Source organism: Epinephelus moara, chromosome 21 (assembly GCF_006386435.1).
Source record: "Epinephelus moara isolate mb chromosome 21, YSFRI_EMoa_1.0, whole genome shotgun sequence".
NCBI lineage: Eukaryota > Metazoa > Chordata > Actinopteri > Perciformes > Serranidae > Epinephelus > Epinephelus moara.
Genome location: NC_065526.1, coordinates 11,111,307 through 11,127,294, shown reverse-complemented (window position 1 = coordinate 11,127,294; position 15,988 = coordinate 11,111,307). Strand labels below are relative to the sequence as shown.

Genomic DNA, 15,988 nt, shown 5'->3' with positions numbered 1-15,988 from the left:
AATGTATTTTCTTTTAAATTATCTGCTTTATCCATATTATCATGAAGGCAACACAATTTGAAAGGTATAGTCTGACATTTCTGGGAAACTGATTGATTGATACCACCACTCACTGGCCGATTTGTTGCATTATGATTCAGCGATTCAGTGCTGTGTGAAATATCATTTCTGTGACCTTAGTTCGGATTTGAGTGGGTATGTTTGCTCATAAGTTGCTCTGTGCTTTGTCTCGTAGTGGCACTTCCCATTGCTGTTTTTAATAATCGCCACAGTTTTCGAACATATGATGAGACATAAGGGTTTTGAGCTGCCCGTGGGAAGAATGAACATGCAGGCCTAAGAGTCTGTCCTTTCAGGATTAAAAGCTCTGTTTTTGCCGTCTGCTTTTCTCTCCTTACAACACACCATGTGAAATTACTTTTTTCTGACTCTTATTTCTCCAACTGTTGTCTCTGGTCTCGTCTCTCTACCCTGTGTGTCTCCCTCTTACTCGAGCTACAATGCTTATTGGAATGCACACATTTAATTGGCTGTGTAGCATCATGTGAGATGATTTAATTCATGCAATTGCTCTGTGAGTCTCCTCGTTGGTAAACCAGTGCTACAAATGCTGCACGGGTTAAAATAGAAATGCTCCATTAAAATTTAATAGTTCTCAATAATTCATCGGTTATAGGTCTGGGTCTGGAAAGGACGGAGTCTGGGTATGGACCCAGGGGATGGAGAGGGATGACAGGTTAACATGGGGGAGGCACTCTGGTCATTTTGCTAACAAGGGGAATGGCGTCTCCCCTCACCCCCACCTTGAATCTTCTCCTGTCACCATTATTATCTGGATAGAACCAGCAGCCAGTTAGCTTATAAAAATGGAAACAGGGGGGTACAGTTTCTGTCTGTAGGTAACAAAATCCGCCAACCAGAACTTATAAACCTCATGAATTAATTCACCATGGTGTGTTTGTGTACTCCTTAAAAATAAAGAGGTATAAAAATTAGCCTGAAGTCCATCGTCACTGTGAGGTTACCAGGCAACCAATGGAGCCAAGAAATAGCACATAAGCCACTGTTATTTTTACATTTTAGTTTTTATACAGATAAAACAAATGTTAATAAGTGAGCTTTAGAGGAGCCAGTGGGTGGATTTAGTTACTATGGGAGAAAGTTGGGTTGTTTCCCCCCGTTTCCAGTCTTTATGCAGTGCTAGGCTAACTGGTAGCTGCAGCCCCTTCGTGCACATATGGAAGGTGGTATCAATTTTCTCATCTAAGGGTGCTTTCAGACCTAGAGTCTTGCTTTGGTCCGAATCAGGGACTAATTTTGTCACAAAGTTGTATAATCACCTAGAGTTGGTTCGTGTTCTCACGGCAGCATTTACAAGCGGACCAGATCAAATGCCTTGCACGAGAAAGCTGCTCTTGATTAGTCAGAAGTTCGGCAGGTGTGAGTCTTAAGAAAGCAAATAAGTGTCAAACAAGTCCTTTGAAGGAGCAGTGAATAAGCACAGAATAAAGCAATTTTACTTTACAAATCAATGTTTCTCCTATGCTGTTTTGCTTGTTGCATACCGGCCGCTAACCCAGCACCTGTGAATGAGTGCTTACCTTTTTTCTCTGATAACTTAATGTGTGCTCACTTTATTTCTGATCCAGACGTTCAGGAGGTTTTTACCAGGAGCCTAATTATCCGCAAAGGTCTTCTCTTCTCCAAAACAAACAGACCCGATGATTTAAACCAGTAAAAACACTAAATAAAGCAGCTTAATGTTAAAAAAATGAGTGTTTTTCTGACACTGCTTGTCACAGAGGTGATGCTAACTTTGGTGACCAATGTGAAAATGTGAAACGCAAATGCCCTATGTTGAGCCAGTGTTTAGTTTGTCCATTCTGGGCTACTGTAGAAACATGGTGATGCAACATGGTGTACTCTGAGGATGTGGACCCACTCTGTATGTAGATTAACGCCTCATTCTCAGGTAACAAAAACACAACAACTCTTATTTTCAAGTGATTATACACTAAAAACAGACTTGTGTATTATATTGAAATTTTGCCAATATATCTCACTAAACCCTACACACTGAGCCTTTAAAACTTAAATTTGCAGTTGACATGATAAAACACACCCATGCAGACTCAAACAGTAGAATAACCTGTTTTCATCCCTGCAACGAAATTCTCCTTTTCTCTGAACTCCTCTACTTAAAATCAGCACAGAGAAGAATCAATGTTTTGCTGAAGGGCACTGCCACATGAGTGAGGATTGTCAATACCGAGACTCGAAACTAATTCCATTAAGTTGAAGGATTATTAGCCCTTGACCATTCTTCCCTGCTGCTGAATGTGCTAGGACTCAATCTTAAAAAAAACAAAATCACTACCGGATGATTAACTCATTCACAGAATTTCCATTGTTCAGTATCTGCTGAGCTCGGGATGCACTGCATCATTCCTCTACTTTGTCAAGATATTTTGTCTTCAGAGACCCACCCCCATCAAGCAACTTGGCACACACGTGTTCCAACACAGTGAATACACACATGCACAAATAAAGACATGGCCAGCGCACACACACAGAAGAGATTTACTAAATTAATCAGGCCTATCAAGATTAATGAGAGTGTTTACCCTCCGGTCTGCATTGGATATGTGTGATAATTGAGCAACTTGTTTTCTGAAACCAGTGCTATTGATTAAATATTAACGGGGAGAATATTAACACTCTGCAAACAGCTTTGTGTTGTCTCTCACGACTCCACACATATGAAAGATGCATGAGGTTTCGAATTGGGTGAAATAACATAATGAAATTTAAAACACTTGCCCCTTATGCGTGACTCTATTGCAGGCTCTAATATCTCTCTCTACACACACACACACACACACACACACACACACACACACAGATGAGTTGAGTTTGCACTTGGATGCTTATGAAATCATTAGACATTTGTCTCTAATGCTAATTAAATGTACTCACCGAGCCCCAGACAGGAGACACGCAACCCAGATTTCCCCAGGTTCCTATGAAGAAAAACACACCATGATTTAAAAAAAAAAGAAGAAGCAGTGTTGTTGAGGCTCAAGATGTCATCAGTCAAGTATGATTGCAGTTACTGTGGTGCTGTATTTTGCTCTGGGCGCACACAGATTTTCTGGCTAAACAAAGCCAAAAATCTATGTTGTTTTCACATCATAATTCATGAGACTGAAACAAAAAGACAGCAATTTTGCTATTGTGGAGCTTACAATATAGGCAAAGAAAAAAAATCAATTGTGCTTGCAGTATGCAGGGTTTAAATAAGTATTTCACTGTTGGAATAATGGTCTTTTCGTAAAACTAGGCTGTCTCTGCAGTAGAAAGACACAAATACTTTTTAAATTGGTTCTATATGACTAAGGAAAACACAGAAAAAAAGCTGTGGCATTCACTTTTGCTCAAGAGATAGAAAACCTACAACTACCAGAATGCACTGGTCGTCCGTTCAGCCGCACCTGTTTAAAGATATAGTTCAACACGCTGGTGCGACCTATCTGACTATTCTGCTATGCTGACTTCATGAACCGTGTTGCTTTGCGAGTGTCTTTGATAAACCAATCTACAGAGCTTTTTACTGTTAGTAAACAGTATGACGTTTTTTGGTGGGCGAGACTTAGCTGGAGGCAAAACAATTCTCCACAGACATTAGCTAGTGCTAGCTTGCAAGTTCTGTTTTCGACAAAGAAGGAAGATGATACGAGTCTCTGTGAATATGGTGCGCTCGGAAATGTTCAAACTGGACTGTTCGTAAATTTGGAGCACTGTCCGAATGTACCGTTCAGTTATCCGGAACACTGCGCTCTCGGAGCAGCGTGATTTGACTGGATTGCTGAAGACGGGATGGCTGGCTTCGTGGTTGATCACTATGCCGGTCTTACAAACGAGGACGACACTTGAACAGTTTCCTCTGTTTTGTTTTGCTATCGAAGCTAGCGTTAGCTAATGCGCTAAAAAGTTAGTGTTACAGAGAAACTCAATATTCTTCTTAATACCTCCCCAGTTTTTGATGAGGTGGACATCATAACCCTTAATACACATAATGTTTTTCATCCCTATAACAGCAAATAAATTTTCCCTAACCTGATAGGAAGTGTGCGCAACACGTGAGCATTTTTGATGATCGCCTCCATCCAGTCCTTTTGTCTCATCGCACTTAACCATAGTTGTCTTTGCTTTTGTTGACAAGCAGTGGGGGCTGGTATGTGATTAAATTTAAGTTTTGAGCCATGACTCCTTCTACTCTGGCTCCCAATAACACAACAAGATGACTTTTTAAGACTCCTATGTAGCCTACAGCCCTGTGGTGGGTCTACTGGTACAGCAGCTAAGTAATATTGCTGTGGACTGAAGCCGGAGCATGTATTTTGCCCACCAAAAAACACATAAAAATCAGTTTAAGTGTACGCTATATTTAGAATGTTTTCACCGCTTTACCTTACACACTAATTGATCTAGGCAGCAGTAGACCAGCAACTCCCATGCCCTAAAAAGTTTCTCGTCAGAAAGGGCTGTCTGATGGCAAGATAAAGCAGTAAAAATATTATAAATATAACGCACACTTAAACAGATTTTTTTGTGGTGGCTAAAAAATAAACTGAGCACCGTTTAATTTTGTCAATGTGACATGGAGGTTTTCTACCTTGAAGTTTTTGTAAATAAACATTGCAATTCGATCTATAAATGCTCTCGCTGGTGGGTGATGTAATGTGTGTTTGGCAGTTTTTTCCACAGGAAACAATATGGCAGCTGGCTGGTAACAAACAATATTGAATTACAGTTTAACAGTAAGATAAAATGTTTCTATAAAAACATCTAAGGCGAGAAATAGGCAATGTAGTAACAGAATTTTGGTTCATAGTTGATCAACAATGCTTATTTTTTCAGCCTCCATTTTTACAGTACAGAAAACAGTATGGCGTCCACTTCCTGCCTTGTTTTACAGTTTGATTGGAGTTTGGTCTGAGAGAGAGAAAGAGGCGAGGGGGCGTGTCTGTCTCGAGATCTGCTACAATACTATTTGTTTCAGTGGTGCCGGGCATACAAAAATGAGGAAGTTCAATCTGTGGTTCAAGCAACAGCTCAAGAGCCAGCATCATCTGGCGAATTTGAGCTGACAGATAAGCAGGGAGATCTGATCAATGGAGGGAGTTTTAGCATAGTTTATTACATCAGTTATGGTTCCTTTGACCGCTTCAACATTACTTGGATAACTGTGGCAATTCTAGAGCTAATACATACCAACGAGTGCTGACCTCCAGGGATGCGTGCATTTATCATACCCAAAACCCTTGCAGGGTGCCTCTCAAGGTGCCCCAGCTGCTTTCGTGATTCTAGATAACCTCAAGCCAATCACTGGCCCTCGTGGCTGCAATATCTCATTTAAATGTCTGCCCTATCAACTTTGGTTGGTACCTTCAAGTCTGGTGCCAGCAGCCGTGGTAATTCCAGCTCCAAAAGCACATCTTTACATGGCTACAGTTAAAAAGCGTGCAGTTTGGGGTGCCTATTAACTCTGTGGTTAGGGTGGGTGTCCCATGTAAAAAGGCATTGTCCTCGCCACAGCAGTAGCGGGTTCGATTCCAGCCTGCAAATAAAAAGCAGAAGCCAAAGAAATAGCCAAAAAGAAATTCTAATAACAACAAAAAAAAAGAAGCTGCAGTTAAATCTCGGGACCGAGCTGAAAACCGCGACGCAAGCTACCATCTGTTCCAGCCCCTGCATCTCTGAGTGTCCCACGGGGTCTGAAGCATTTACTTAAAAGAAAATTACAGTGTTCAAAGCAGGCCCGGTCACCCTAAATACTGCAGCTAGGAATGATGGAATAGGACTCTGGTTCTATTTTGTGGGTTTTCTCATCGGAATTCAGTTGAGGGCATTCGTATTGTGCTGCTGGAGATGAAATTCTTGGATCGGTGCAAGATGGACGAAGGCGAAAGCATTGATTTCATTAATGAAGCACAAAAGTTGAAGGTAGAAGTTGAGGACAATTAGATACCATCATAGTTCCGACCATAAACAATGCCAACTTATGATCCGCCAACATTATTCCATTAGTCCAGGAAACCAATGTCCTTGGAATTGAAGGGCACCACCAGGAGTGGAGCCTGTAGCTTAGTTTGATTCAACATGGGAAAACTCACCCGGCCTGGACAGATTGATAGCTCTTGCTTGATTCTGTGGATGGTGGTGTCTGGTGCGTTCTTAATTTGAGGAGCTATTTGTCCGGTTAATTCTGATAACAAACAAGACTCCAGCACGCTAACTAGTTGACACATAGTACTACCCATTGTTTTGCTACAAAGCTGTTTCAAGGTCGGCAGTGTCCCTTGAGTAACTGCAATCTAGGTAGCTTTTAATGTTCAATCAAGAGGGGAATCAGTGAATGTGAGGGTCACCTTTATCACACCTGCGGTCATGAGGGAGTACAGGTGGGAAGACAGTTGATTTATTCCATCAATCCTTCTCTGGAAGGCCCTCTAAAGACCCTGACACATATTCTACTCATGACAAATAAATCCAATAACTGTAGTGCTGCACTGAGAAGTTTGGTACACTACTTTCTGACAAGTGTTGCCCTTTGTTTTTCCCCCTCTCCATCCCTCACACAATTACTTCTTCTTTTACTTGGAGCCTTCAACATCCTTTCGCAGGAGGGAGCACTTCAGTCCTGCGGCTTTTTACTGTTATTGTCTCACCCACAAAATGCAGACAGCCATGCCCGCTCTCAAGCACTGAGGTTGTATCATATCAGCATTTCTCAAGATAGCTCCTCACACACACACTCTTTCTTTCTCTGCTATCTCTCTACCTATTAACTTTGCAACGGTACATCTAATGACATATGTCTCCTCTATAACAGTTAATTTACATCCAGCTGATATGCAACAATGCAATACTGCACTTCTGGCTCTCATTATCACGATGGGAGATAAACTAAGACATCAGAGTTCTTGCCACCCTCGACTCAGAGTCTCAGAGCTCCACTTCACATCTAGTTTTACAATCTGTGCCACATCATGTCCAACTGAGAGGGGAATTCATGTGCTGCAAGTCTTTGCCGTCTTAACAGCAGCGATAACCGTTACAGCAGATTGTTCCCCCTCCAGCCACCACAGGTGTCTTCCCACAGAGTGATGTATGCGGACTGTAGGTGAAAGAAAACTGCGTCAAGGTGATGCACTGCAGTCTGATAGGGTAAACGATTTGAAGCGAAACGCTGTGAAATTGAGACACATTCGTTTGACAGCATCATCGAGGCCACATGCACACGCGGAGCCACCATCACAAGCAACATGCTTCATCTTGAGAGGAGAATATGTCCAAATACTTATTTCTTGACACAGAAACAACCTCCAATTATGGTCCGGGGATTGTGGCTTCTGCTTGGTTTTGCAGGCATTTACTCATTACAGCAAATGAGGCCGTAAAAAACGCCAGCAGTGGTTTTCTCGTGCCTGGCAACTAATGGCCTGTGCCCGTGGAGCTGAGGGCGGACTAATCCAAGCCCGTGCTATGTAACCATGCCCTCAGCCAATTCAATTAGGTGTTCAACATGGGGAAGCATCAGTCATCGTGCCAGTAGTTCAGCTGAGCTGCCAAGATAAAGGAGGAAAACATATAAAGGAATGTGTTTACATATGAACACTTGATTTCATACTTTTATGGATTTTTTTATTGTTATTTATTGTATAATTAAGACACTGATGTTAACATGACAGGAGACAGATCGCTCCGCAGTCACAAATCGTGGGATGCGCTCTTGTCTCTGATATGGTGGAGGAGTTTGGATATTGTATCCCCCGTCTCTCTGATGTATTATAGAGTGGGAGCTCTGATCCATGAAAGTGTGGGGGAGGGTCTGTGCTGTAGGTTAGAAGTGTGATATGTGTGTGTTCTGTCGGGGAGCTGCCGAAGACAAGCCGCGTTGATGATGAGGAATGTTCATGGCTGCCTTTATTGTGAGTCGCTCATTTGTTTAAAGGGTCATTTCGGTATTTTTTCAACCTGGACCCTATTTTTCCATGTTTTTGTGTCTGAGTGACTAATGAGAACAATCAGTCCAGTATTAACTGAGAGCGCTGCAGCTGGCAGACACAAAACAGCAATGTAACATTAACAGGCAACTGTCATCAAAGCACTGATCTGCTCAGATTGTGACTTTAAGTCTCTGACAATATTATGGAAAGGACCCCTACTGAGACAGACCTTTTAGTTAAAGAGTGAAATCCTTTTTGTTTAACTAGAGCCAATAAAATAAAAACCACCAACCTTTCCACTGTTCCAACAATCAATAACTGGATCGGTTGAAATAAACCCTTCATTCATACTTTCCATCGAGCAGTACGGTTCAGCTCAGTTCGGTACGCTTTTTCTGTTTCCACTGTGAAAAGTTGTGGATGGTACCAATGGAGCCGTTCCGTACGGTCCCCATTTTTGGTCCCCCCTCTGTTGGGGTACCTAGCACACAGATCTGGTACTAAAAGGTGGAGCTGTGAACACTGCAGTCTGTTGATTGGTCAGTAGCAGACGGTCACTCTGCTCAGGGCTGAGTTGTTGTTGGTTTTGAGGCTCATGTAACCACTGTTCATACTGTGGAGAGTTTTATTGGTAAACTGTAGCTATAAAATGAAAGAATTTTTGCTGCCTCATGCAGTAGCTGTAGTTGGAGAAAAAAATAATTTAACTCACTGGGCCGACTCCGGCGACTTTTAAGGTGGAACGTTAACTTATGTTACTCAATGCATGAGTTGACAACATGAATCCATCAGCACACCTTAAATTTCAGTATGAAGACTTTGACCATTCCCTTAGTTTTTATTGTCTCTCGTGGATGACAGACTTTTAGTAATAAGTGGATCTTCAAACGTTTAAAATATATATTAATTTCGACCAGATTATGTGAACTGCATGTGCAGCCTCGTTCTGTGGACTGATAAGGAGGAAATACAGAGAGTGTTGGACGGAGCAGTGAGTGACAACAACCCCGCCCACAAAAGAGTACTGTATGCAGTGGAAACGCTAGGGTCTAGGTACCATGTCTGAAGGGTTACTTTTGGTTCCAAAGGTACCATACCCAAAGTGTTTGGTGGAAACAGGCCTCTTAGATGTGAAAATATTCTGGCTCTGTACAAACTAAAATTTCTGTTCCGTTAAATGGAGTCTGGTGGGTTCGCTGTTAGCGATTTCGGGGCTGTTTCTGGTTAATGAGAAAGGATCTAGCTCTTTCAGAAAAATGTCCATCTCTGTAGGGATCCTTTCCATAATGTTCTCAGACACTTAGAATAAAAATCTGAACATATCAGGGACAAAAAGATGCACTTTTAGTGAACATAAACTGACAGTGCACAAATGCCCCAAGTGGTTACATGCAGCCTGTTTAGCAGCTGCAGCGCTCACACACAATACTGGACCTATTTCAAAAATTGCTCTCTATTAGTCACTTAGACACAAAACATGGGAAAATAGGGTCCAGGTTGAAAAATACTGTAGTTACCCTTTAATGCCCCAAATTGTTGTAAAATGTACATTTTATCTTGGGTCTTCATTGCTTCTGTTTTCATGTTTACAGTGGCACAATGATGCAGACTATCTCCACAATAAACAAGCCTGCAAAAATGTTCCAGTTCCAAATAAAGCTGGCTGTCCTTGGACAATTGCTAACTTTGTTTTTGGAAATCCTCCAGAAGCTATATTTGCAGTGTTTGTGTGATGCTTAAAATGCATACAGGATGTCTTAATGATAGGAGAGGAACAGAGCGGACATTCAGCTGGCGGAGAAGCCGCCTCACTGCTGTATCATTTTCCCCAGTAAAGCAGCAGCATTGACCATACCTGATTATTAACCACACAGCCGGCTATAGCACATTAATAGATCTGTCCAGGTCTGGGATGTGGGTGCCAGCAGAGGCGCGTTGCTAAAGGAGCTAATGATTCAGGGGATTACAGCATGTCAGAGAATGAATAACTTTGTGTTTAGGAGAAATGGGTACTTGTGTGCATGTGGGAGAGAAAAATAGGGCAGCGAGAATGCAGAGGAGCAAGTTCTTTATACATTATATTGTAAATGGTAAAATAAACACGCTAAGGAAAGGACAATTTGTCTATACAAACCTGCACATAAACAAGTTTGCAAGCCAGTGACCGTGGTTCAGTCCCTCATGCTTGGATGGTGCCCAAAAGAAGCCTTGAAGTAAAATGACAAATGAGTCATTTGAAGACGCCCCCTCACACAAACCTGTCACCGCATATGAACATCCTGTGAGCTGCTACTGTATGTAGCCCGTTCTATTCTTAGTGGATCCCCAGTTGAAATAAAAAAAATCAAATGAACATCTGGCTGCGTTTATTGTGCCTAAATCTTTGGAGGAATGACCTCCTATTGTGGGAGGATGTTTTTTTGTTTCCCTGGAAAGCACTTTTATGGCTCTCAAGTCACATCCGGGCATTTCTCCTGATTTATTTCCTGATATTGGATTGCTCAGATCAATATTTGTCAGCTAACACTTTTGTCAAGGTTGTGAGTAAACAGATGAAACTCCTCACTCGCTGGGGATTAATGTAGACTAAGCAAACCCACACAAGCCAACCTTGATGGGCGGAGGGATTAGACAACGCCCACCTCCTCGGTTCCCACCGCTCTCCTGATGGCAACCATAAAGTTGTTATCAAAATAATTCAGTGCAGGGGAGAAAGGCGGGTCATATTCTAAAAATATCAAAGCCAGGGCCTGTGTGGGTGGGAAGAAAGTAGGGAAGTGAAATCAAGCACTTTGAGGGGGGGAATGAATAGATTAAGTATGAAAGAAAGGCTTCAGGAGAGATGCTGTGGGAAAACAAAGCCCTGATGAAGCCTATGGCCTTATGGCTCAACAGTGTCAGAGGAAGGGAAAGGGATGGAGAAGAGAAGGACAGATATAAAGAGAGACAGAAACCAAGAGACACTTGCAACAGACTGAGGCTTGCAGAGTTGCAAGTCCAAGCCCCCAGTCTAAGCAGATCAAACGCCCTCTACAGATAAAGCATTCTATATGACACAGAATGGGAAATCGGAAATGACAGCCGGCTCCCTACAGGGCCCTGCACAATGTGCATGTTTGTATTGTGTGTGTGTGAGTGTGTGTGTGTGCAATAAAGAGCATGGACACAACTTTGTTTTTCTACAGGGCCAAAGTCGACATTGTCTCAACTTTCTCTCATTTCTATGCAGCACAGCCACGCATGCACACTGTTTGTTTTTACTGAGATGTGAAAGGCTATTCAAAACGCTCGGACATTTGTTTTTTCCAAACCGATGGGTAGAGAATCTCACACAGGATAACTGTATTTTAGGCAGAGACACGATTGAAGCTAGTGGCCTGTGGGTTGATCGTGTATTGAAAAACATGTGGGCAGATCTGAAGTGGTTGATTCAGAACGTTGTGAAGAGCTTAGCGATGTGGGGTGGGAAAAAAATCATGTCATGGTAACTGGAAAACCTTCATACAGTACTGATAGAAAGTATGTCACGGTATTTTTGTTTCAGGTTTAGTTTCTGTTCACTGGCACGCATCAAAATGAAGATGTTAAACTGGAATATTTTCAACTGCATTGTTGAGGGTCTTAGAAATGATTCTGAAGGAAATCAGATGAAATGGTTGCTCTGCAATGTTAATCTAACACTGCACTGATGATGGTGATAATATTGATGATAATCTATATATGATAATATTGATAAAGAATCTTGCCAAGCCCTAATTTGTTCTGCAAACTGGCTTTCTTTTGACCTCACATCATTTCTGTGAGGCCAATATCGGATTTCACTGACATTTGACAAACCTACAATAATAGTAAAGACAGATGACAGACTTCACAGGTTATGTTTATCTGATCGGTTCACAGGTTTGGTCGTGTGGGTGCATGTGTGTGAGTGTGGTCTGCAGCTAATCTCACAAACTACTGGATCATTCAGTCTAACATTTTGTGTTTCCGTTTATGACCTCTCGTGGTCTGTTTACTAACGTCTTTGACTGCTGTCTCCTCAGTCCTCTTAACAGGTTGGTAGGGGCAGCAAGTTTTCCAGGAATTGACCTTTCACTAAGCCCCGCCCCTTCGTGATGGTCCAACAAGCTGTTGCATGGAGCTGTAACTAACTGCACTCCCTGAAGACATATTACCATATTTTTGGAAAAATGAAAGAGTGATTCCAGAGAGAAGCAGACAGAGGGGTCTACAGTCTGTGTTTGAAGGATATATCCAGGATGTCAAACTGACTCAGCAGCAACAACAGGTTAAAAAGACAAAGATAGTTAGAAGCTAAAGCCGAACTATAGGCTACAGATCACAGTGTAAAAGTGAACCACCACATCACTGCTGATCGACACACAAGACAATGAATATAAAGGGAAACTTCACTGATACTGAACCAGCTGTGTGGCATCGCAGTGTGTGCAGATGAACCGTGTTTGGCTTCGCCTCGTGCTGCTGCCAGCACCTGGACAGGCAGGGATCTCGGGGGAAGTCAAACAACGTTCACCTGCACACACTGTGATGACACACAGCTGGTTGAATATCAGCAAAGTTTCCCTGCTTCCCTTCACTGGTTCCTGTACAGCAGGGTCGGTCTTTGTTTCACTGTTATAATCATTACAAAGCAAAAGCAGCATGTGTATACATTCAGTAGGCTATATCTTCAGTAGCTAGCTAGCTAACCCTACACTTTTCAGGGTGTGATTTTGGTTTGGAACAGGGAAGAAACGTTTATCTTTTTCCAACCTCTCCAGGTAACGAGTATCATTAATACATAGCTCCAAATCCACAAAACCAGCCTGAAAATGAAGGAAATCTGAAACGATTGCATTAGAGTCAACAAAGCACAGCTGTGGTCTGAGCCGGCCAAATGCTACGTTATTATTGGCCAGTCTGTGTCCAGGGGTGGGACTTAGTAAAGGGACAATTGGCTGGGCTAAAAACAACCAGCCTTACCGTATATTTCAAGCCACATTTTGGCTCAAAAACTGACATCAAGAGCAAAGTTTGGACTTATTTTTAACCAGAAGATCTGCAGATTTAATCCACACCCAATCTGCTTTGATCTGCTAAAGTTAGGTACAACACAAGATGTTAAGTGTAATATCATAATCTGTTATCTTTGCTGCCATCTTTTAATTTAATTTATATACTTTGTTAATCCCCGAGGGGAAATTCAATTTTTCACTCTGTTTGTCAATCAATCCGAACACACACATGCACAAAGTGGACCTATACATGCACTAAGTGGAGAGATGTCAGAGTGGGCTGCTCATGACAGGCACTCCGAGCGGTTGGGGGGTTTGGTGCCTTGCTCAGGGGCACGTCGGCAGTGCCCAGGAGGTGAAGTGGCACCTCTCTAGCTACCAGTCCATGCTCCATATTTTGGTCCGGACGGGAACTTGAACAGGCGACCCTCCGGTTCCCAACCCAAGTCCCTATGGACTGAGCTACTGCTGCCTTGACTCTCTTCTCGATATTTGTGCCTCTACCTTATGAACGTAAGAAAGCTATGTGGTAAAATGTTGTTTGTTTTACTTGTGTTCATGGTTGTTATTTCCTACATTGTTGTGCTGTAGCCTTCAGACAAAGTTAACACCGTTGAAAGTCCAGTTTTAAACAACACGGATCGAATATTTGTGGTTTATTTATAAAAAATACATTCATCCTCATAATGTCATCATACAGCGGGAGAAATAGATCTACTCTGCACAATGCGCTGTGGCTCCGTCTGAGGGGTGTATTTTTATTTGCTTTTGTGATGCTTCTGAAAAGCATTGCGGAAATCTTGTTGTCTAAAATGGCTGCGAACAGTTCTGGCGGCCGCATGGCGTAGATCAGCGCCCTACTGAGAGCACTTTATTAGTAACTTGGTGTTTTACCTTTTCCAGCCCAGCCAACAAGCATGGTTTGGTAATTTATTGTCTGTTTATTCCATGAGTGCCACTGTTATACACATGCAGCAGTGTTGTTTTCTACTTTTATCTCTTCCAATTATCTTTGCGATTACGGTCTGTTTACAGAAGCCACTTAAAGAAAAAAAGCTAAAATTGCTTTTGCAAGGCAACACTATTATAAAACCATTATGCTCACAGAAAACCATTTTAGTTGTGACCTTTAATTAAAATGCAAAATCCATGCAGAACGTCCTGGCTGTTTAACTGAGAGATTGGGCGGATCTCATCCTCGGGGGCTTGTTTGGTCTTTAGGCAGAGTGGAGCTCCACGCTACAGGCTCCTGTTGTGCAACACTCTGGCTCATATTATTAGAACTGCACATTACAGCAGGGCGGCTAAGACATGAATAAAAGTAAAAGATGTTAGAACATAAAATACGCCCGTTTCATTGAAGGGTGATGAAGACTTTTGATTTAGGATGAAAAACTGTGCAAAAAAAGCGACTGAGAGAGCTGGACACACACTGCCAAACAGCGGGTCTCTGAGCGAAAGCAGCATGATGGGCTCTGTGAGTGCAGGCATGCATGAAGTCATGCGAACACACACGCATGTATGCACACACAGGCACCTGCGCATGCACACATATACTCAAAGTTAACTTCAAAACAAAAACATAAACACATGGGGAGCAACAATGAGGCAAATTAGGATTTATGGTGCATCCTGGCAAGTGCCACAGCTGCAGAATGTCTGTTATAGTCTGTGGACAAACAGACAGAGGTTGCATGAGTCCACACGGTGCAGCTGTTTAAAACTGCAACCCTCTGTGTCGTCTTCAGTCACACAAGCCTTCATACACTTTGTCTAAATGCACTAAATGATTTGTGAAGAAGACAAATGCTGACCTTATGCATGTAGAAACAATCTGCAGTGTATTCCCCACCAAACTACTGTAATAGTGTCCTTGAGGTCTCAACATATAGTAACAAAGTACTCTCCAATTGAATCCAATAATACACTACAGGTCATCAGTGAGTTTTCATTTTCAAACTTCCGAGCTGAGATCTGGGCACAAGAGTCACTTACAACAGTACTTTCGCTTTAAGGTTTAACAGCCCATTGGTTTATTAAATAAGGTAAATTATTTTTAATTAAAAGGATCAAGCTAGAGGCACAGCAGAGTCATCCATGAATGCATTGATGACATTCGCTCTGGGGCTGCTTCACACAGACAAACGGGACATTTAACTCCAAAAAACTTTCATTCGGCCTGACTGTGTGTAACTGTGCAACAAGACTAAGTGTGAGATACCTTGAAATGACCAGTTTGAACCACATACAGTGCAGAATAACAGTTACTGTATCTCTTAGGGGGAGTATCTGTTCATTGGCATCGAAACGAAGAGGTCAAGCAGAAAAATACTCAAGTGCATTGTCAAGGATTTTAGAAATTAGTCAGGAGGAAACTGTACTACAATCTTGCTTGGTGATTGATGTACCAATACATGGCAGTTATGCACTATTAAATCTGACAAGTTGATCTTACAAAATGTAGGAAACTGACTGCCTTGAAAAAGGTACGTGAACATAACTATTACTTTTAAGTCATGTTTACTTACTATGTATAAAAAGCTAAGTAGTCTTAAGTTAAGTTAACTTTTTACGTGAACTAGAATTTAGGGCTGCCCCCTAATAGTTGACCAAACGTTAGTCGACCAGAGAGGTCATTAAACGGCAAGATTTCATTTGTTAATAAATAAATAAAAACCTATATGACTGGACCATGTGGGAATTTAATTTGAAAGGATAGATACAGGAAGAGGCCACACTCAGCAGTCAGACAGGAGTCATGTTACAAACCAATCACAGCCGACAGATATCTTTCCCTTCATCTGTAAATATTCAGTCTGATAGATACGGAAAAGTTGATCATGTTAGTGCAGGGCTACCCAGAGCTTTACATCTGTCCTGTCTTATAAACAGCACCTGGAAGAAGATCAGCTCTGCACTCAGGATTTCAGGTTAATAGGCAGTCCCTCCAGAAAATCGTGA

General features: G+C 42.0%; 1 protein-coding gene across 1 annotated transcript in view; it reads right to left on the bottom strand.

Annotated features, from left to right (window-relative positions):
- Window positions 1-15,988, bottom strand: part of kcnab1b (potassium voltage-gated channel subfamily A regulatory beta subunit 1b) — a 53,283-nt gene that overhangs the window by 29,447 nt on the left and 7,848 nt on the right. The window contains exon 3 of the mRNA XM_050032579.1: window positions 2,977-3,020. Within this exon, the coding sequence (XP_049888536.1) occupies window positions 2,977-3,020 (44 nt within the window). The remainder of the gene's footprint in view (window positions 1-2,976; window positions 3,021-15,988) is intronic.